Here is a 22,885-nt window from a genome sequence, read left to right as displayed (position 1 = left end):
AAATGGGTCTGAAGAGTATAACGAATGGGTGCAAAAAATGCACAAATTATGACTTCGTTGTGGAATAGCATAATCTAACGAGAATTTATCAATATCATGTGCCAATCTTATGTTTCTGGACATTGCAAAGGAAATTTGGGAGCATGTTAGACAATTGTATCCAAGATAGGATAATCTAACAAGAATTTATCAATTATACCAAGAATTTTTTACTCTTCGACAAGGAGATAAGAGTGTGGAAGAATATTATGCTGCTTTAAAAATCTTGATGAATGAATTGAATGTTTACCAACCTCTACCTCTAACTATAGATTTGAAGATCCAGCAAAAGTAGAGGGAACAATTGGATGTTGCTAGATTCCTTTCTAGGTTGAGATCAGAATTTGAGCCAGTACAAGCCCAGATTTTGGGAAGTAGTGACCTTCATTCTATTTTCTGAGGTTTTCTCTTGCATTAGGAGAGAAAACCAGAGAGTGTTACCAAAGTTGGTGGTAGTGGTGGTTGAGATGTTTATGAAAGAGGTGTGATTAGAGGTACTAGCCCTGGTTTTAGTGGTGGCCATGTTGTTGGTAGGGAAGGAAGAGGTGGTGGAAGAATCAATGGTGGACATAGTCACGCCAGAGAGTGTTCTCATTGTGGCCGTGTGGGCCACACAGTTAACTTTTGCTACGACTTGCATGGCCCTCCCTCCTCTTGGGCTAATTGTGCCTTGCTAGGGGATGACATTTGCAACAATGTTTTTACAATAATCCAACTTCTACAGGAGACGATAAGGATAACTGGATAAGGAATTGGTTTCCATCACTTGTGAAGAGTATGAGAGGCTTCATCTATCCTTCTCATACAAGATTACTACTCTTGCTCATTCAAGTATAACTTGTATTGCTTCTAGTTCTAAAACTTCACCTTGGGTAATTGATTCTAGAGCTTCAGATCATATAGTTGGAACTTCAGATTTGTGTGTCTTTGTCCCTTCCTTCCACTTCTCAATCTGTAACCTTAGCTAATGGGACATCTTCCTCCATTTCAGGCATTGGTAATGTATCTCTTGGTTTTGATCTTCATTTAAATTTTGTATTTTACATACCTAAGTTTCCATTTAGTCTTTTGTTTGTAAGCAAGTTGACTGAATTACTAAACTACTCTATAACCTTTTATCCCTCTTGTTGTGTTTCCTAAGATCTCATGAAGAGGAAGATGATTGATGGAGGTCATGAAGTTGGAGGACTATACCACTTGGATGACAATGGTCCACGAAGAGCTCTTCACTCATCTCTCACTCCTCATTAGTGGCATTTGGGTCACCCATCCCTTCGTATTTTGAAGCAATTAGTCTCTAGTCTAGAGTCAGTTATTCAGTTGGATTGCGAGTCATGTCAACTTAATAAACATCACAAAGTTCATTTTGTTCCTAGAGAAGATAAAAGAATCATGAGTCCTTTTTCCACTTGTTCATTAAAATGTTTGGGGACCTAGTCGTGTATAATCTTACAATGGTTTCAAATATTTTGTAACTTTAATTGATGATTATTCAAGAATGGCATGGATCTATTTAATGAAATATTGTTCTGAGTTATTTTCTATTTTTATCTCTTTTCATGTTGAAGTGAGAAATCAATTTAATGTATGCATTAAAGTTTTTCATTTTGATAATGCTAAAGTTTACTTTCATGGCAGTTTCCAATCATACTTTGACACTCATGGAATTATACATCAATCTTCCTGTACATATACCCCTTAGCAAAATGGTGTCGTTGAACGAAAGAATTGTCATCTAATAGAAACGACTTATGCTCTACTAATCCAGATGTTTGTTCCTAAGACCTATTGGAGTGATGTTCTCACCTCTTGCTTCTTGATAAATCGCATGCACTCTTTTATTCTTGATGGCTAGTGATGGGGGCAGAAGTATCCTCTTGTAAGAGTCAGACATGTGGTAACACCAGGAATATCCATGGCTTCACTTACGAGCTACCGCCACAGCTCCACCTACGAGCTGCCACCTTGGCCAAACAGTACCTCCTCGGACCAACAGATCCACCTCAGGCACCCGAGCTGACCTCAGTTTAACAAGACCTCACCTCGCATGAGTGAATAAACCATGGTCGAACCACCACTAAAGGTACAGGATAGCTCGGCAGGCGAGCCAAGCTGCACGCACAAGAAAGCACACTTGGCGATACGAGTTGTACTAAGAAGAAACACACCTGAGTGTCACCACGTGTACATGGAGTGGCCATCTAGCAGCACCGTTTGGCACTACCATCATTACGCTTGTCTGTAACATCTAGTAGTGCCATCATCACGCATGCCCATCCTGTCAACCAGTGGGCCCTAGGCTTCCTTCATGCATGAACCACATGCCGGATTAATCACCTAAACGTGTCCTACATCTCAACCAGGTGTTCGTGTCCCCACTACTAGGTGTCCTAGCCCACCACCAAGTGCCCAACACCTCTCCAACACGTTTCGTTTGGCATGAGCAAACCTCATCCATGTAAAGGTTAGTTGATCATTCGTTATACACTTTTTGGCCTCATTAATTACCAACTTTATTCACCTCGGACAACTCAGCCTATACTAACTTGCTTGTCGGAGTTCTAAGTCCGGGATATCACCCCAGGCCCTCTGACCTCGCTCTCTCTTGCAAGTACCCCTACTGACCTTCGATCTACCTCCGGGACCCCATAGACACTTTTGATCTTCATCAACTAGACACTCTTCACTTTCTTGTTCCCTTTTGCTTTTCCATTCTCACTTCCCGCTCGTGTTTTTGGGTGTGTTTGTATTGTTCATAAGTTGGGCCTTGGCTGTGACAAACTTGACTCTTGAGCTATCAGGTATGTGTTCCTTGGTTACTATCGCAATAAAAAATGGTATAAACGCTCTGATCTTGTCCTTTGTAAAGATTTTGTAGTTCCAGATGTTACATTCTTTGAGAGCATTTCTAGACAGGTGTCCTTGCCTTCTATTCCTCTTCCCTTTAATTCAGGAGATGAGTTTATTCCCCTTCCCACCATCGAGGAGCCTTTATGACCTTCGATTCACAAAGTGTATTGTAGATGAGATCAAGAGCCAACATTATTATTTGCACCGACTCCAACTTTGGCTTCTGGCTTACCACTAACATATTCACCATTGTTAGATCCTCCTCAGTCAAACCTTCATCTTCTTATTATTCTTCATAAAGGTAAGCATACCTATACTAAGCATCCTATTTCCTGTTATGTTTCCTTGGCTTGCCTATCTCCTGCACATCAACAATGTATATCTCTTTTGTCCTCTGTTTTCATTCCTTGTTCTATCGAGGAAGCCCTTGTCCCACCCAACTAGAAGAAGGCAATGGATGGGGAATTTCATACTCTTGAATCCAATCATAAATGGGACCTTATCACCTTGCCTCGTGGGAAACAAGCAGTTGGTTGCCGATGGGTATATACATCAACAAGATGGTAATATTGAGTGTTTTAAAGCCCATGTTGTGGCCAAGGGTTACACAAACATATGGTGTTGACTACTCAGAGACATTCTCTTCCGTTGCCAAAATGGGCATAGTCCGGGTGCTTATCTTCTTAGTTGCTCATTTTGACTGGCCCCTTTTTTAACTTGATGTCAAGTAGGGCTGTACACGGGTTGAGTTGGGTCGGTTTACTGGGGTTTTCCCAACCGACCCGACCTGGTGGGGTTACCTGAGGTGGAAACCGAAACCGACCCACTGATAGGCAAAACCGACCTGGTCGGTTTGAGTCGGGTTGGGTCAGTTTCGGTTTTGCTCCTGTAGTCAAACCTTATTTTTGAAACTTGTCTCACCTTTGGTCCAGTGTCAACCTTACTAACCCCTGTTCCACTCAAAAAGCTTTTGTATTTCCCTGGTAAGCGAGCAACCTTAATCTGTTCAGACCTTTGTTGACCACCACCTGTCATTGACCAGAGAATTTTTCATGTCTAGGTTCCCAACTGTCCTTTCTCAGAGCCTAGAGTGGCCATCTGGGCATAAGTTTTGAATTGAGACGTTGGATTCAGACCCAGTGATCCTGATCTGCTATTAGAGGAAGGAAGCTGTAAGACTTCCTTTCCCACACCGAGCTCCAAAGTTTCCTTATTTCTGAAACTTCTAATCGCCTTCTGTGATTCCTTTCTTTGGCTGAAAAAGAAGCTACTTTTGTCCATGTCAATGAAGTTAGGAACTACCGAACTAGTAGAAGACTAGTTAAGTAGGAAGACTAGTTCGGTTCGGTTTCGGTTTTTACACAAGAAAACCGAAACTGACCCTATATTTTGGTTTATAAATTTGCCCAACCCGAAACCGACCGGTGCTGATGAAAACCTGGCCGACTCGGGTTGGTCGGTTTGGTCGGGTTGGGCCTTCTTATGAACAGCCCTAATGTCAAGAATTCCTTCCTTAATGGTGATTTGCAAGAGGTGTACATGGAGTGACTTCCTAGGTATGTTGCTCGGGAAGATGTAGGAAATGTGTGTAAATTGTGGAAGGTTATCTATGGGTTGAAGCAATATCCACAGGCTTGGTTTGGCCAATCAGTAGTGTGATGCAGGAATTTGGCCTAAAGCAGCACAGTGTTGATCACTTTTTGTTCAGTGGAAACACCTCATCTAGGAAGATTGTTCTGGCTGTGTATGTTGATGATATTGTTCTTATAGGCACTGATGCTAAGGAATTATTGAACTGAAGTGTTTTTGCAACAACATTTTCAAATCATGGATCTAGGATCCTTAAAGTACTTCTTGGGAATTGAAGTTGCCTGGTCAAATTGGGGAATCTCTTTGTCATAGAGGCAAATATGTTCTAAATTGCTAGATGAAACTGGGCTTCTAGGTGCCAAACTTGTCAAGACACCTATGGATCCCAACGTGAAGATGATTAATAATCAGGGAGAGTTGTTGAGTGATCTTGGAAGGTATAGAAGATTAGTTGGGATGCTGATTTACCCCACTACCACCCGTCCTGATATCTTCTTCAGTATAGGAGTGCTAAGCCAAGTTATGCAGAATCCCACAACTATTCACTAGGAAGGTGTTATTATTGTGTTGAGGTACCTAAAGGGTGCTCCAAGTCGTGGTTTATTGTATAAGAAAGGGGGAGAACTATCCCTGGAAAGGTTTACAAATGTAGATCGGGCAAGGTCATCAATGGATAGGAAATCCACTAGTGGCTATTGTACCTTCTTATGTGGGAATCTAGTCATTTGGAAAAGTAAGAAACAAAGTGTAGTTGCTAGATGTAGTGCTGAAGTCGAGTACAGGGCACTTGTGAATTGATTTGGTTAAAGCATCTTCGCCAAGAGAACCCAGAATCACTTAAGGAGGTACCTATTATCTAGGGATGGGAATCACTCAACACAAATAGCATAAGCTGTAAAAACTCAAATAAACTTCGGTGCCGTTCGACAAGTCCTTTTAGAAAGATCTTCCAGCAGCCCAGATGGCCAAAAGCCATAGTGAGCTTTTGGGTCTTAAGATAAAGATTGTTTGGTAAGTGGTTTGGTATACTAGGCTTTTAAAAACGCCATAGTGAGCTATATATCATGCGGAAAGACCAAAAAGCTTCATTTGGAGCTTCCTGAAAATCGGCGTTTTCAGTCTTTTCGGGTCTTTCTGTGCATGCATCTTCTCATATTTCTGGCTTTTGGTTACCAAATGGAAAAAGACCAATTTTTGGTCTTTTGAGCTTACCGAAGCCCAGAAAACTGTGGAAAGATTTGCCAAATGGCGCCTTCATTGATCCTTGTGTAAAATGTCCACATATTTATAGATTGTAGACCCATAAGAATCTTAGTAGGACTCTGATGGCAATCAAGATGGGTCAAGTAGGCAGAATTTACAAGGGGCAGCTTATGCAATTCAAGTTCTGGACCTGAATTTGGAGGTTTAGGAAATCTGGGCCAGCTTCATGGGACTTTGACTACTTGGTGAAATGGGCCTCCAAGTAGTTTGGTCCATTAGTATATCCTTTTCTGGAGTCAAAATTGTCTTTAATATCTTATTTATGTCTAGTTTTGTAGCGAGAATGCATGTAGTAGTCCTATCTATGTCTTGTAGGTTGTGGAGTGATAGTAAGTTGTGACTGCACTAAATGATTAATATCTTGTTAATTGTGTTAGTTAAAGAGTCCTTTGGGAATCATAGAATGTTGGGTATGTGGGAGTTTCTCTCTCAATTTCTACACTGGAAACTGTTTGGTTTTCACATTGAAAACCTGCTGCAACTCTGCTTCACTTTATGGACCATTTCTGGTTAGTTGGAGAATCTGAGGTCATACCAATTTCAGGCTTGGAAATTGAAGCAATTACAGGTGCAGATTCTTTCCACACAACGTGGCATCAGACTCAAAACCAGAAAATTACTAAATTGCTATTATCCTATTTCAATTGAAAGAACACTTGATAACTCTTAAACTATTTATTCAATGGCTCTAAAACTTTAAACATAAACCAACTAGAGTTAGACAAATCAGACCCTATCATTGGATCCTAAAGAATGTAAAATGATAAAAATATCCCTGGTGTCCAATTCAACCCAAATGCCAAGTACTAGGGGTGATTATGGGTCGGTTTGGTTCGGTTCGGTTCGGTTCCATGGCAGAACCTGGAACCTATCCCGTAGAGGTCGGTTCTGGTCTTGGTGGTTCTGGGGTTGTTTCCAAGGTCTACCTGTGGAACCTCCTGTTCTTTGTAAACATTACCTTTTACATTACTTAATGTAGACAATCAAATATTAAAATGAAAACAAATGATCAAATAACTTATGTAACTCAATGGCCAAGTGAGACCATGGCCTTTGTAACCATGAGTTATTGGGTTCAAATCTTCACATCCCCAAAAGTATTTTGGGGCTTATTTCAAGGCATGTTCGGTTCCAAGGCTGGTTCCACCAAGGCCAACCAAGGTCGGTTCATTGGGTCGGTTCGGGTAGGGTAAACCCATAGACCCTGGAACCTACTTAGGTGGGGGTTGGTTCCAAGAATTTGGAACCAGACCCTACCCTGTAACAGATTGGGTAGGGTCAGTTCAAGGCCGGTTCGAGGTCAGTTCCATTCGGTTGCAGGAAGAACCCACCCATTTGCTCACCCCTACCAAGTACCATCGTCGTGCCATATCAAGCCTCTTGTAAGGCCTTCTTTCTTCTAGAATAAGTCTGAGGCTGATTGAAAGTTTGGGCAAGAGCCGCAAGACTTTGTCAAGTATTGATCTTCAGTTTCCCCAATATATATATATATATATATATATATATATTGTTAAACTTCCCCAATATAATAGGAGCATATAAGTTTTCTTGCAAAAACTTCAATTTTCCCAAGCATGCCTTACATTTTATATGAACTTGGACGAATGCTGTTTTTTATTTACCTAGTGTAGCATGACTGAAGGCTCTGATGCTTTTAAAGGTTTTGCTGGTTCCTAGTTTGGACTGGAACATCTGATCATATATTTGGTGCATGTGCAGATGTTGATTTATGAGTTCATGCCTAATGGGACACTACGAGATTGGCTTTGTGGTAACTTCTTTTTCATCAATTTCATGTTTTTCCTGCATTATATTGCACTAGCTACTGCCTTGCAGAATACTTACTTTCTAATTCCTAATGTTTTAGTTTAGTAAAATTTTATATGATGTAAGTTGAAGCCATGGAAATTGCAAAATTATTGATGAATCATGGATACAAGGCAAATTATTAATCTGGTATTTCTATCTGATGCTAGACAAACCACATGAGTCAATGACTGGGAGTGGATCCTATCTTAACTATTGATACAGAAAGAAGTAATACCTTTATATCATCTGGTACTTTGTCTATGTTATGTAGTATGAATATATGCTGCAATTATATGGAGTATTTGGGGGAAGATGAATGCCAGAATCTTCTCTGAAAAAGTGCAGCCCTGTGAGGTTATTATTAATCTGGTCATTATTCAAGTAGCTGGCTTGAGAAAAATTCAGATGTTCTTTAGTTGATGATATTGTTAGAGGATGATTTACTTTCCTGAGCTCTTCATTCTACATAGAAATACTTATGTAAAGCTGGTCTCCCTTTCCAAAAGAGCAACCAAACTGAATTTTGATGGTTTCTTGCTCCAGAATCCTGGTACAACTGTAGAGTTAATGGGGCTTTTAGGTATCTTGGGTTGAGATCATCATTTATATGTTTGATCCAGTTGGGAGATTCTCCATGGCTGATATTCTGACCCTTGTCAAGGGTGTTAGGTTGATGTTTCTGTTGACAGAAGGTGGAGGGAGAACGAGACATCATTTTTAGCTTAGATAGCTCTTTGATGGTCTCTGTTTTTTTCATCGTCCTGTTAGAGAAGCTAGATGTTTGAAATTTAGGGTGAACATCTTATTCATATGAACGATGTGGATAGATAAGACTCTAGCAGACATCTTCGCTACAGGATGGGTAAGAAGGTATGAGTTATACTTGGGGTCTTTTCTTCATGGGAGCTAATTTGCTTTCTTGTTCTTTTTTCTTTTTTGATAATTAATTTGCTTTCTTGTTCTTGTCAGGTTTGGTTATTTTGTTCTTACGCTGCCCATTGAGGTTTTCCTGTCTTGCTTCTTCTTTGGCATGATTTTGTACCTCCTCTTTTCTTTTCATATAATAAATTTTTCTTTTTTACCAATTAAAAAAGTACTTGGTTTTTTACCAATTAATAAAATTTTCTCTACTGAAACATTTATTATAACTTGTGTAACTCTTATTTGTCAATATGCATTTTACTTGTGGATAGCTTTTTAGCTTTTGGTAGTAGTGTAATGCTTGTGTGCATTAGTTTTTGAACTTAATTTCACTAACCACAGAATGTGATTGGCAGTTAAAGCAAAAGAACGCCTAAGTTTTGGTATGAGGTTGCATATTGCATTAGGTTCAGCCAGAGGAATCCTTTATCTCCATACCGAAGCTAACCCTCCTATATACCATCGAGATATCAAAGCCAGCAACATACTTCTGGACTCTAAGCTTAATGCAAAAGTGGCTGATTTTGGACTATCACGACTTGCACCAGTTCCAGATGAAGAAGGGATGATGCCTGGTCACATTTCCACCATAGTGAAGGGCACCCCGGTAATGTTGTCTCTTCTAAAACATAAACATTGTTTGGTAATCTATGAACATAGTCATTAGGAGATTCATTCTCAATAATCTTTGCTATGAGAATTCCCTTTAAATATCTTTTGACTTTGCAATATTTTGTTGTCTATCAATTGTTCATCAATATATATGTGGTCAAATAAAGTCCACGAGATATTCTTTTTGAAGTTAAGAATAGGGAATTTGTAGAATACATTTCTTTTTTGGTATTTGGGTCCACTTAGGTTTAAGTTGTTTAATGGTCCTAGAAATTTTAGATGTGCCACTTCAGTTTTAGTAGGCTTTAGAGAGTTTTATATACAAGGATTCAATACTTAAACTACCCCTGTGGGTTTCTGAAAAATGCTTAAACCATTCCTTTGTTTCTTAATTGATTTATAAGTACCCCTGTGGTTTCTGAAAAATACTTATCAGAATGTTAGGCCATTAAAATGGACTGAAAGACCCTCTTGCCCTTTTATTCTTCAAATTTTCAAAACAGTGGTTTTTGACCCTTTTACCCTTTTGCCCTTTTCAAAACCATTCTGCTCCAGTGAGCGAGCGCCAAAGCTCCGAGAACACCCTATTTGCTAATGTTGTTCATTCATTCATTGCAATAAAATATCTTCTTAAAAGGCAATGAAAGTTATAAAAGCATTTTTTTTTATGTGAGAAATAAGAATTTCAGACCCTAACATAGACTTGTTCGGGCTTGCCTCGAGGGGCGTGGTACAAAGGCGACTTATAGAATCAAGAATAAAATATGTTTTACATCACATTAGCTACTTGAAGCAATGCAATTAAGGAAAAAACGAGATTGTGGGTTTTACATGCTTGAAAATGCTTTATATGTTTGCTTTTATTTTTAAATTTTCATTTGAATACGCTTTACATGTTATGTTTATGTATTTTAATTTTAGATAATATGTTTTTTAAAACATTTATTTTAAAATTTAAGTTTATATTTTTTTTTACATTATGTTTAATATTTTTTGATTTTTTTTTGAATTTTCTGACTTTTTTTTAGTTTTTTAGCTTTTTTTTTTGTAATTTTGCGCCCTTGCTTAAAATGGCGCACACCTTGCCTTGCGCCTTGCACCTCAGGCACAAATTGGCCCTTGTTCTTTTTTTGTGCCTTGCGCTTTTAAAACATTGCTTCTGAACGATGGTATCTTAATTGCGGGTGCTTATGTTATGAGGATTTTGTTGCAGTTCATGTCATTATGGAGTTGTGTACTGTTGTGTTGGGTTGCTTCCCAGATTAGGTGTTTCTTTGAGGGAAAAAACTGTCTCTAGAGAGAGAGATGAGAAGAATGAATTCTTGTTTCAATTGAGTGGAGTCAGGGCTTATATTAGCTTGGCCAGATTTAGATCTTCTACAAGTCATTTCTAACTATGAGTCCTTTGTAGGGTTATAGACAACTTGGTATCAGAGCAGGTCTTAAACAGTCTAGGGTTTCTCATGTACGGTCGTCCAACCGACTACATGAGACCTTTTCAGGGCTGGAAGTTTCAGCTTGAATCGCATGGTTCTTGGAGGTTGTTGGAGATTGCCAGAGGTGCCCAAAGTACTAGTAGTCGAATAGGACTGCAATCAATCCTAGGTACAATGTGAAATAAACAAAGAAAAAAGATTGAGGAGAGAAGAAGACGAAGAGAAGAAGAGGAGAACACAAAGAGAAGAATTCAGAAAGAGAGTGTTAACCATGATTGTCACCCCGCTCTACAATTTATATTAATAATCAAGTAAAGGGTGAAAGGGCTGAATTACCCTTACTACTTACATGGCAAAAGAAATAAAAGGAACTAATATAACTACCAACTGAATTAACTGCTAACTGAAACTAACTACCATCATAAACTAATGAACACAGTGGGGACCACATAAATAACATAGTGGGGACCACATTAATGTTCTCTACAGTACTGAAATCTTGGAAGGGGTAGTTTCTGGTGACCAGGAAGAATCAGAGTAAAACAGCTTGTAACCGCATATGAACTATCTATATGAACAAAAGTAGTGTGATTGGCTCCTACACTTTGTTGCCCGTTTGAAGAACTAGAACCGGCTGAATCCTTCTTATTCATAAGCTATCCATACTTCTCTAATTCAGTTCTAACTGTTGCTACTGCAATGGACTCTCAATCAGCTTGGGTAAGAGGTCCTGAAGAGTCTATTGCCACATTTGCATTTCCCTTATTGTTCTTGACCCGAGCTGGTATGAGGTGTGGGTGAAGCTTCTAACAAGTGTGTATGGTATGCTTAGTCTTCTTGCAAAAGTCACACACCAAGTCCTTTTTATCCTCCCTCCTAGTCTCACTACTCCCCCTGTCTTCATTTGGCTTAGGTTTGATTGTACTAATCATACCTAACTGATCAATCCCAGGCTGTCTCAAAATGGCATTCCTCTAGCTCTCCTCTCCAAAAACAAAGGCATAAGCTTGAGGAAGAGTCGCACTTTCTCTAGAAAGGATGTGTTGCCTACCAATGTCGAATTTAGGATTCAGGCTAGCCAAGAACTCAAAAACCCTATTCTTCTCTACCAACTTCTAATAGGATGTTGCATCCTTTGTACTCTCCCAAATCATAGTTTCTAAGTGATCTATCTCCTGCCAAAGTGTTTTCAACATGGAGAAATACATGTCAAGAGGTTTATCTCCCTGTTTTGTACTAATCACTTAATTCCTTAACTGATAGGCTCTAGCTACATTTTTTCTGGGAATAGGTTTCAACCACTCCATCCCAAATCTCCTTTGCAGTATTAGCCCACGAAAAGTTTTTACCAATGTTAGGTAACATAGAATTACACAGCCAGGCCATCACCATGTAATTCTCCTATACCCACTTGGAGGAATCTGTAACCAAGTTTCTTCTCCTCCCTAGTGATGTACCCTAGTTTCCCAAGACCACCAATGGCCATCTTGGCTGATTGTGCCCATTCTAAATAATTTGTACCATCCAATTTCACCATGGTAATAATTCCAGTCCAAAAGATATCATTAGTACCTCCAACACCCGAACCCATGTTACCGGTGGACTTTTGCTTAGTACTCCAACTCTCCATTTCAACTTCAAACAATTCAAAAACAGGAAATAAATAGGTAAAAGGCCTCCAAGACCAAATTGATCTCACACACAAGGGTAGCTGACCTTTTCGAAAGAAGAAAACCCTATTTGGAGAGAAATCTCTCTTCTTTCATCATCTTCCACCGAAGAGAAGAGTGAATCGATCACTCTAGATGGCCTAAAAACTCCCAGAAACTTAACCGCCCTTATAAAAAACCTAGAGAAGTCTAACAAGGTCCAAGCGCCCAAGATCAGGTCAAACTTGAAGAGTCCAACTTAACTGGGACTCTTCCCCACACTCCACCAGTTCTTCCTGATTTTGATGCCAAAACGTAGATCACCTTCTTGATGGCTGTAAAACACCAAAGACCAAAAATCCAAGAACTGGGTAGTCTGAAGTAGACCGATCTGCTCTTTATCTCATGCAATTGGCTGATCTAGGACTGCGTGGAAGAACTCCAAGAAACCCTAGCCTTGCTCTGATACCAAGTAGAAAATTGCTGAATCAGAAAATCTGTAAAAGAAAAGGTATTTCTTGAAGAAGAAAAGAAAGAGAAGAGATTTGAGAGAGAAAAGAGAGGTATGTTCTAGACGCCCTCTTCACTAGTATTTATATTTTAAAGAAGGGTACAAAGACCAATGCACCCTTATAGGGCGGTTAACACCTAAAACTGCATAAAACACTTAAAAGAACAACTGAAAAAGGACCCATCAAGGGTGTTGTGGTCTCCACTTCCTATCTAAACAATAAATAAACAAAAACTACTGATAAATCTGCACAAATCTGTCTAAAACCTCAACAATAGGCATCAACATGCAAGGAATTATCTGCTTAATCTTCAACTTTATGCCTTTTTCTTATTGGCATCAACTTGCTTGAATCCTCCATAACTGTTGGCTTAAGTTCTAGTGGTCCTCTTCTCCCTCAAGGTCTTCATTATGTAATAGAAAAGCTTGTTGGGCCTAGTCTTTTAAAAGTGTGTGAATAAACCCTAGTTGTTTCTAGGTCAAAGTAGAGAAGAAGAAAGAAGAAAGAAAAGAGAAAGAAGAAGGAGAGGAGAAAAGTATTCGGCCAGACTAGAAGAGAGGATGTACAAAAGTCCTGTCCTAGTCGACCCACTTGACTTTTATTCATGAAAACTTGAGTTACAAGAAAGACAATTTTGTCCCTCATAGAAGATGGGACACATAACTTAAACTCAGATACAATAGACATTTCACTTTCAATAAGATACACCAGAATGACCAAAATACCCTTGACTCGAGCATTCTAACACTCCCCCTCAAGCTGGAGAGTATATATCATATAGTCCCAGCCTGTTACAAATGTAATCTATTCTTGCCCGAGACAATCCTTTTGTGAAGATATCTGCCCACTGATTTCTTGAGCTCACATGAGATGTAGTTATTACCCCACTTATCACTTTCTCTCTCACAAAGTGACAATCCACCTCAATATGTTTAGTTCTTTCATGGAAGACCGGATTGGATGAGATGTGAACAACAGCTTGGTTATCACAGTATAGTTTCATGGGTTTGTTAATTGAGAAACCCATCTCCTGTAGTAGGTTCTTCAGCCATACTAGTTCACATGTGGTATGGGCCATAGCCCTGTACTCTGCCTCCGCACTACTTCTTGCCACCACTGTTTGCTTCTTGCTCTTCCAAGTTACAAGATTGCCACCCAAGAAGGTACAATACCCTGTGGTTGACCTCCTGTCTGATATAGAGCCAGCCCAATCGGCATCTGTGTACCCTACTATCTCAAGAGGTCCTCCTTTTTGGTATAACAGACCACGACCTGGAGCACCCTTTAGGTACCTAACAATTCTCAGAACAGATTCCCAGTGAGGAACCCGGGGATGTTGCATAAACTGACTCACCACACTCACAGCAAATGATATATCTGGTCGGGTAATGGTCAGGTAGTTCAACTTTCCCACGAACCTTCTGTATCTTCCAGGATCATCAAACTCATCACCTACATCCACACTTAACTTGGCATTGAGTTCCATAGGAGTCTCTGCTGGTTTAGCACCTAACAACCCTGTTTCTTCAAGTAGATCAAGAACATATTTCCTCTGGCATAGGTTGATTCCCTGTTTTGACCTCACAACTTCTATTCCTAAGAAATACTTTAGCTTCCCCAGATCTTTCGTATTGAAGTGGTCCTGTAAGAATTTTTTCAGCCTGTCAATTCCATTGCTATCACTTCCAGTTATGACTATCATCCACATACACGACTAGCAAGGTTTTTCCATCTTTCGAGTTATAGCTAAACACAGAATGATCAACTTGACACTGTTTCATCCCAAAGGCCTTCACCACTTCACTGAACCTGCCGAACCATGCACGTGGAGATTGTTTCAGTCCATAGATTGCTTTTTTGAGCCTGCACACCTTACCAGCCTCTCCCTGAGCAACAAACCCTGGTGGTTGCTCCATATACACCTCCTCAACAAGATCACCATGTAGGAAGGCATTTTTTATGTCAAGTTGTAGGAGAGGCCAATCATACATAGTAGCCAATGAGATCAACTCCCGAACTGAACCAATTTTAGCCACAGGAGAGAATGTCTCCATATAGTCCACACCATATAACTGAGAATAGCCCTTGGCCACTAACCGTGCCTTCAATCGTTCCACACTGCCATCGGGAAGATGCTTCACTGTATAGACTCATTTACACCCAACAGTGTGCTTAGCAGGAGGAAGGATAGTGAGTTCCCACGTATGATTATGTTGTAGAGCAGAGAGTTCTTCTTCCATGGCTTGCCACCACCCTGGAGAGGCAAGGGCTTCCTGTACAGTCTTGGGAATGGGAACTGAAGAGAGTAATGATATAAACTTGCAATGGGAAGCAGAAAGGTGAGCAGTGGAAACATAGTCTGAAATGGGATGAGAAGTATAAGTACGTTTACCTTTCCGCAAAGCAATAGGGAGATGAAGATCTGAGGGAGAAGGAGCAATAGCAGGATCGACAGGTGCTGAAGTGGAGTAGGAGCCGAGGCACTTCTGCGAGTATACACTTGAGTAATTGGCGGCTTCTCTGTAGTAACCGACATATGATGTGCATCTGCAGTAGGAGTGGGAGTTACGGGAAGGGGGTCCACAACCAGAACAGGAAGAGGAACCATAGAGGGAGAAGAAGAGACCCCGGCATTGGAGAAAAAAGGAACTGATTCAAAGAAGGTGACATCCGGGCACACAAACGATTTATGAAACTTAGGGTTATAACACTTGTACCCTTTCTGAGTCCTTGAGTAGCCAAGAAAACTACACTTCGTAGCCCGAGCATCTAGCTTGTCTACTCCAGGCCCCAAGTGCTGAACAAAACAAACACAACCAAAGACTCTTGGGGTGAGAGGAAAGGGAGACAAAGTGGGGAACAATACAGAGAAAGGAGATTGACTTCCAAGGATTGACATGGGCATCCGATTTATCAAAAAACAGGATATAAGAACAACATCACTCTAAAAGTGCTTTGGGACATGCATATTGATCATCAAGGACCGAGCAGTTTCAAGAAGATGTCTATTTTTCCGTTCAGCTACACCGTTTTGTTGTGGGGTGTAGGCACAAGAAGTTTGATGAATTATTCCATGATGTTCTAGGTATTGCTGAAATGATGAGGAGATGTATTCTTTGGCATTATCGGAGTGAAGTATTTTCATATCAACACCAAACTGAGTGCGTATTTCAGCATGAAATTTCTGAAAAATAGAGAACAATTCACTATAGTCTTTCATAAGATAGATCCATGTCATCCTTGAAAAGTCATCAACAAAGATTACAAAATACTTAAACCCATTGTATGACACCACTTTAACTGGATCCATACATCAAAATGAACTAAAGCAAAAGGACTTGAGACACGACTATCAATTCTTGGACTAAATGAGACTCGATGATGTTTTCCCAACTGACATGACTCACAATCTAATGATGAAAGATGACTCAAGGAAGCAACTAGCAGCTTCAAAGCCTTGAGAGAGGGATGACCAAGTCTGCAGTGCCATTGGAGAGGAGTAAGAGACGACTGAAAAGCCACTGGAAGGCCACCACCATCAAGGTAATACAAACCACCGACTTCATGCCCTCCACCAATCTTCGTCCCCGTCTTGAGATCCTGAAACACACAAGAAGAAGCATAGAAGGTTACAAAACAATTAAGGGACTTGGTTAATCTACTAACAGACATAAGGTTAAAAGGGAACTTAGGAACATATAAAACAGATGCTAAAGACAATGAGGAGAGATCAACATCACCAACACCACAAATAGGAGATGTAGAACCATTAGCAAGTGTAACTGTCTGAGATGTGGAGGTGCGAGAAAGGGAAGAAAATACATCAGGAGTCCCAGACATATGGTCCGAGGCGCCAAAATCAATGATCCAGGGTGAGGCTTTGGAAGCTAAACAAGTCATACCTGAATGGGCAAGTGTAGCTGTGTTCTGCTAAGATGTTTGAAGGAACTGCTCATATATTGCCCGTGGTACACTCACCATTTCCTGCCCGGAAGCACAAGTGGGTGTGGAGGGGGTTGGTGCAGTTTGTTGGCTTTTAGTAATTGTGCTACTACTTTTAGATGTAACATGGTTAGCCCAAGTGTTAGGTGGACCACGCAAATCATAGCAGAAATTAACTGTGTGCCCCTCTAAGCCACAATGTGTACATTTTCTCTGAGCATTACCCCTTCCTTTTCCACGGCCTCCCCCTGAATCATGGCCTCCAGTCCGGCCACTGGCCCGGTTAAACATGTGTCCACCATGGTTGCTTGGAGGGCCACTGCTGCCACCACCACTTCTACTTCCACGACTACTCCCTTTAGTCACTACCAAACCAGATCTATCAAAGAAGGAAGAATGTTCCACTGGCTCAATGGATGTCCTCTTAAGACGAGCAAAAACTTCTTCAAGTGAGGGGAGAGCTAGTCCCCTCAATATCTGTTCTCTGACAGGCTCATACTCAGCCTTCAAGCCCACAAGAAACCTAGTCACATCAAGTTGTTCACATTGCTGCTGTTGGATCTGGACATCTGATGTGTGAGGGTGATACACGTTTAGCTCATTGCGGATGTTTCTCAAACTTGCATAATACTCTTCTAAGCTTTGACTTTCTTGCTTCAAATTGAAGTACTCTTGGTATAACTGATATACCCTAGTTGTGTTGTCTTGTCCAGAGTACAACTTTTTAGCATGATCCCAGATCTCTTTGGCTGTATCTAGGAATATGAAGTTCACACTAATCTTTGGTTCCATGCTGTTTCAAAGCCATGTCATTATTTGTGCATCATCTTGTTCTCAATCACTGAACCCAGGAGAATTAGAGGAAGGTTTCTCTTCCCTCACATGTTTTACTTTCCTCTTGGCCTTCAAGAACACCTCCACAGATTTTGCCCATGGTATATAGTTCTCACCATTCAACTTGATGGATGTCATTTGAACACTTAGATAATCTGAAGAGAGCATGATGTCTGTTTTGTTGTCATTCCCAACTACAGTTGAAGCCATCTCAATTATGTCTCCTTTGAATATACACCACAATCTCACACTTGTCACAAGACTTATCTCACTTACAATACCACCAACCCACTTTCTTCAACTGCACATTACACACTACACTCTAAAGCTGAAATCATTCAGTCAACACATCAAACACTTGGACTGCACACTGCAGGACCATTTACCACCAACACACCACTACTGAAATTACTCAGTCATTTCATCGAACACTTGTTCTGCAAACTGCAGAACTGATTACACACAAGGTCTAGGGGTTCACTTTTAAGCATAAAAAAAAACATAGATATGCCAGCCACCACAACACAATCAACACCACACCACTGCTGTGAGCAAGAAAACACAAAAAAAAAAACATGACTGATATATGTATCAGTTTCACCCAGCACCACCACAACTAACTTTCGATGCACACAAAAAAAAAATCAGCATTCACAGTCCATTTCTGAACACACGACAGCAGTGTCCATTCCTGTATACGACTAGCCCTCTTCGTACACTGAATAGAGGGTCTAGTGTACCACTTCAACGACCACCACAGCACCGGCCAGAGGCATTCTCACCTCCAGGCCCTCAAAACGACAACTCCTTTTCAGCCCTTTATCGAGTCTTCAATCAGATCAGCTGTAGGATGAAGAAACCTACTGTGAAGCTGGCGGCGAACCCAGGAAAAAGACAGCAGCAAGAAAAAAAACGAACACCAGACCTTAATGCTCTGATACCATGTGAATAAACCCTAGTTGTTTCTAGGTCAAAGTAGAGAAGAAGAAAGAAGAAAGAAAAGAGAAAGAAGGAGAGGAGAAAAGTATTCGGCCAGACTGGAAGAGAGGATGTACAAAAGTCCTGTCCTAGTCGACCCACTTGACTTTTATTCATGAAAACTTGAGTTACAAGAAAGACAATTTTGTCCCTCATAGAAAATGGGACACATAACTTAAACTCAGATACAATAGACATTTCACTTTCAATAAGATACACCAGAATGACCAAAATACCCCTGACTCGAGCATTCTAACAAAGTGCAAGGAGCAATTTGTGCCCGAACCGGATGCCTTTTTGAAGCAAAGGCACACAAATATATAAAGAAAAAAAGCTAAGCATAACATGTAAAGTGTATTCAAATGAAAATTTAAAAATAGAAGAAAAACAATCCTTGAGAATAGAGGACTATTTAGGATAGATGCAGGAATCAAAAGAAAACAGCAGAAAATACTTCTTCTAAGAGGAGATGAAGAAGAAGATGGCGGCAATAATGGTTCAGAGAGAGAGTGATTTGAACCTTAATCTCTCCTCTTACACCCTAACACTGTTTTATTAAGTTAAACTTGAATAATTTACAAAGAGGCCCTTAGTTGGGCAAGAAATTAAAAGAACATAACATAGGAAGAATGGGCCTAGAATAAGGCCTTCTACAGAAAAGAATATAAACATATGAAAGGATAGACAACCTATGGGCTATTCGGCCCATCTTCGCTACACTCCCCCTCAAGCTGAGCATAGATGTCAATCATGCCAAGCTTGCCAGTATCATGCTGAAGTTTTGCCTTGGGAATGCCCTTAGTGAGAAAATCTGCTAGTTATCCTTCAAAGGTGATGAAAGGAAGACATACTTCACCCGAAGCCACTCTTTCTCGAATGAAGTGTTTATTAACTTCAATATGCTTAGTTCTGTCATGTTGCACTGGGTTGTGAGCAATGTTGATGGCGGCCTGATTATCACAGTATAACATCATTGGCTTGTCATGCTCAATCCCCAGTTCCTCCATCAATGATTTTAACCACAATAGTTCAGAAACTCCATGTGCCATGGCTCTGTATTCTGCTTCTGCTAAAGGTCGAGCAACAACAAATTGTTTCTTGCTTCTCCAAGAAACAATATTACCAGCCACCAAGCTGCAATATCCAGAAGTAGATCTTTTGTCATCAATGTTTCCAGCCCAGTCAACATCAGTATAGGCTTCAAGTTTCATATGGCCGTGCTTGGCAAACAGAATTCCTTTTCCTGGGGAGCCCTTTAAATAACACAGGATTCGCTCTGCTATTGCCATATGAGTGTTTCGGGGAGCATGCATGAATTGGTTGATGCAACTGATAGCATATGCAATGTCTGGCCGAGTCATGCATAGATACAGAAGTTTTCCAAGAAGTCTCTGGAAGACTCCTTTGTCTTCTAACAATGTTCCATCTAAAGCAGAGAGTTTATTACTCATATCAATAGGAGTAGCAACTGGTCTAGCACCCATCTTCCCTGTTTTAGAGAGCAAATCAAGAACATACTTCCTTTGGGAGATAAGAATCCCATCATTGGATCTAGCAACTTCTATGCCAAGGAAGTATCTCAATTCCCCTAGATCTTTAATCTCAAACTCTGTATGGAGGAAAGATTTGAGATCATAAATTCCTGAAACATCATTACCAGTCACAACAATATCATCAACATACACAATTAGGTATACTGCCAGGAGTCTACTCCTCTTCACAAAGAGAGTATGATCAGACTGTGTTTGTACATAGCCAAAGTTAACAAGGGCAGATCTAAACCTCTCAAACCATGCTCTAGGGGACTGTTTTAGTCCATAAAGTGATTTCTTCAGCTTGCATACCTTTCCTTTCATATCTGCTTCATACATCCCTGGAGGAAGAGACATATAAACCTCCTCCTGTAATTCTCCATTCAGAAATGCATTTTTTACATCCAATTGATAAAGTGGCCAGTCAGAGTGAGCAGCCAAAGATAGAAGAATTATCACAGATGTCATCTTGGCAACAGGTGCAAAGGTCTCCAGATAATCAATCCCATATATCTGTGTTTAGCCTTTTGCAACCAGCCTAGCCTTGTACCTCTCTATGGTGCCATCAACATGATATTTGATGGTAAAGACCCACTTACAACCAAATGGATCCTTCCCTTCAGGCAAATCAACCACTTCCCAAGTGTCATTCTTGTGCAGGGCATCAATTTTGGATCTCATAGCATCCCTCCATTCTGGAATATTAAGAGCTTCTGACACAGACCTGGGAATAGGGTTAGAGGCAACAAAAGAGAGGTAGGAAAAGTATGAAGGAGAAAGCAGACTATAAGAAAGGTGTTTGGAAATGCAATGTGCAGTACACTTCCGTTTTCCTTTCCTAACAGCAATGGGAATATCAAGGTCAGGGAAGGATGGCTCCAAAGGGGCTGAAACAGTACCTGTTGTCTCATCTTTAACTGGAAATGCATGAGGCTCATGTGTTGTAGGGGAAACAACCTGCTCATTTCTGGTTCTCTGCCTTTGATACATCTTGGGATTAAAGAGAGGACGAGGAGGTAAAGGGGGAGGAACACTGGGACAGGGAGAGTGGAATGATTGATCCTCCCTTGATTCATTTGAAGAAGAAAGAGACTCAATAAGAGACTCAACCGGGACAGGAAGAGGAAGAGCAAAGACCTGTGACAAATCCTCCCCTTTGGGCATTGTCCATCCATGGAGGAACCATAAAAGGAAGAAAGCTCATCAAAGGTGACATCCATTGTGACATATCGAGTACCAGTCTTTGGATCAAAGCAACAGTAACCCTTCTGTGTGGGGGAATAACCAAGGAAGATACACTTGTGGGCTTTTGGTTCAAATTTATGTCTTTGGACACTGGGAATATGTACATAACAAGTGCAGCCAAAGACACGAAGAGGAATAGAAAAAAGCTCATTGTCCAGATGAAGAAGACTGAAATGAGACTTAAACCCCAAGACCCTGGATGGCATATAGTTTATAAGGTAGGTAGCAGTGAGAACATCACCCCGAAATTTTGTAGGAACATGTGAGGCAAACAAGATACTTCTTGCAACTTCAACAATATGCCTATTTTTCCTTTCAACAACTCCATTCTGTTCAGGGGTCCTAACACAGGAACTTTGATGAATAACCCCCATGTCAGAGAGATAGCAGGATAAGTTCTTTTCAATATATTCTTTTGCATTATCAGATCTGAAAATTTTAATCTTGGTATCAAACTGGGTTGGGACAAATTCATGGAATTGTCGCACAAGTCTGGGAACTTCATCACGGGATTTCATCAGGAATATCCAAGTAAACCGAGAAAAATCATCAATGAACAAGATAAAATATTTGTAGCCACCCATAGAGGGTAAGTGGTAAGGCCCCCACACATCAGAGTGCACAATATTAAAAGGAGAAGAAGACCTTTTATTACTTAAAGGATAATTGTTTCTACAATGCTTTGACAACTCACAAGATTCACAATGAAGACTAGACAAACTAATTCCCCTAAACAGTTCAGGGAATAAATGACTCAATGCAGAAAAGGAAAGATGACCCAAACGAAAATGACATAACATAATTCGACTGATAGACTTTGAAGATATAGACCCAAAAGCAACATTTCCAGGTTGTTCAGGGCACTGTCCCGGAGTATCAAGCATGTATATTCCATTCGCTTCATGGCCACTCCCAATCACCTTTTGAGACTCCAGATCCTGAAAAACACAGTAGGAAGGAAAGAAGGGTACACAACAGTTTAATGACTTAGTTAGACTACTTACAGATAACAAATTTGTATTTAGTCTAGGTATTTGAAGGGCAGAAGATAGGAACAAGGAATCTGTAGCCTTGATGGTTCCCTTGCCAGAGATAGAGGCAAGATTGGCTAGGGTGATTTTGTCACGTCCAGGGAGCAAATCATATGAAACAAACAAGGTAGAAATGTTAGTCATATGATCAGAAACACCTGAATCAATAATCCAAGGGATCTTAAGATTACCTGAAATGGGTGCATGATTGGCAGAAGCCCTTATACCTGAATGAGCAAATGCAGAAGAGGCTGAATTTCCTGAAGGGTTGGAAGAAGAAGTCACACCCTCTAGGTGACTGATCATCTTCGCAAACTTCTCATATTCTGCTTTCATGGCTACTAACTGTGCACAAGCAGTCATCTCTTCAGTATGGTACTTGTCACAATCTGGACCAGCAGCCGCATTAGCACTCCTTGTCCTTTTACTATCATGTTTTTTTTGAAATCGAAGAGGAACAAGATCATGATGTAATTTCCAGCACTTGTTTTTAGTGTGTTTTGGCTTTTTACAGTACTCACATACAACCTCTTTCTTCCCTGAGCCACTAGAAGTCCTTGCAACTCCTTTGGGTTTCACTCCCATATTAGCAAAGTGATCACTTAGACCAGCCCTTTTAACTTGGACAATCCTTCTGCTCTC

General features: G+C 40.4%; 1 protein-coding gene across 11 annotated transcripts in view; it reads left to right on the top strand.

The window, feature by feature from the left end:
* LOC104588376 (putative LRR receptor-like serine/threonine-protein kinase At1g06840) overlaps positions 1-22,885 on the top strand; it is an 89,009-nt gene that overhangs the window by 54,022 nt on the left and 12,102 nt on the right. For all 11 annotated transcript variants that reach the window (XM_088897645.1, XM_010246276.3, XM_088897640.1 and 8 more), the window contains 2 exons: positions 7,462-7,513; positions 8,829-9,079. In XM_088897645.1, the coding sequence (XP_088753771.1) occupies positions 7,462-7,513; positions 8,829-9,079 (303 nt within the window). The remainder of the gene's footprint in view (positions 1-7,461; positions 7,514-8,828; positions 9,080-22,885) is intronic.

The sequence above is a fragment of the Nelumbo nucifera genome, chromosome 2 (genome assembly GCF_055504915.1).
Source record: "Nelumbo nucifera cultivar China Antique chromosome 2, China Antique-T2T, whole genome shotgun sequence".
In the NCBI taxonomy this organism is placed as follows: domain Eukaryota; kingdom Viridiplantae; phylum Streptophyta; class Magnoliopsida; order Proteales; family Nelumbonaceae; genus Nelumbo; species Nelumbo nucifera.
The sequence above is the reverse complement of the archived record's forward strand: the minus strand, read 5'-3'. Positions and strand labels throughout refer to the sequence as shown.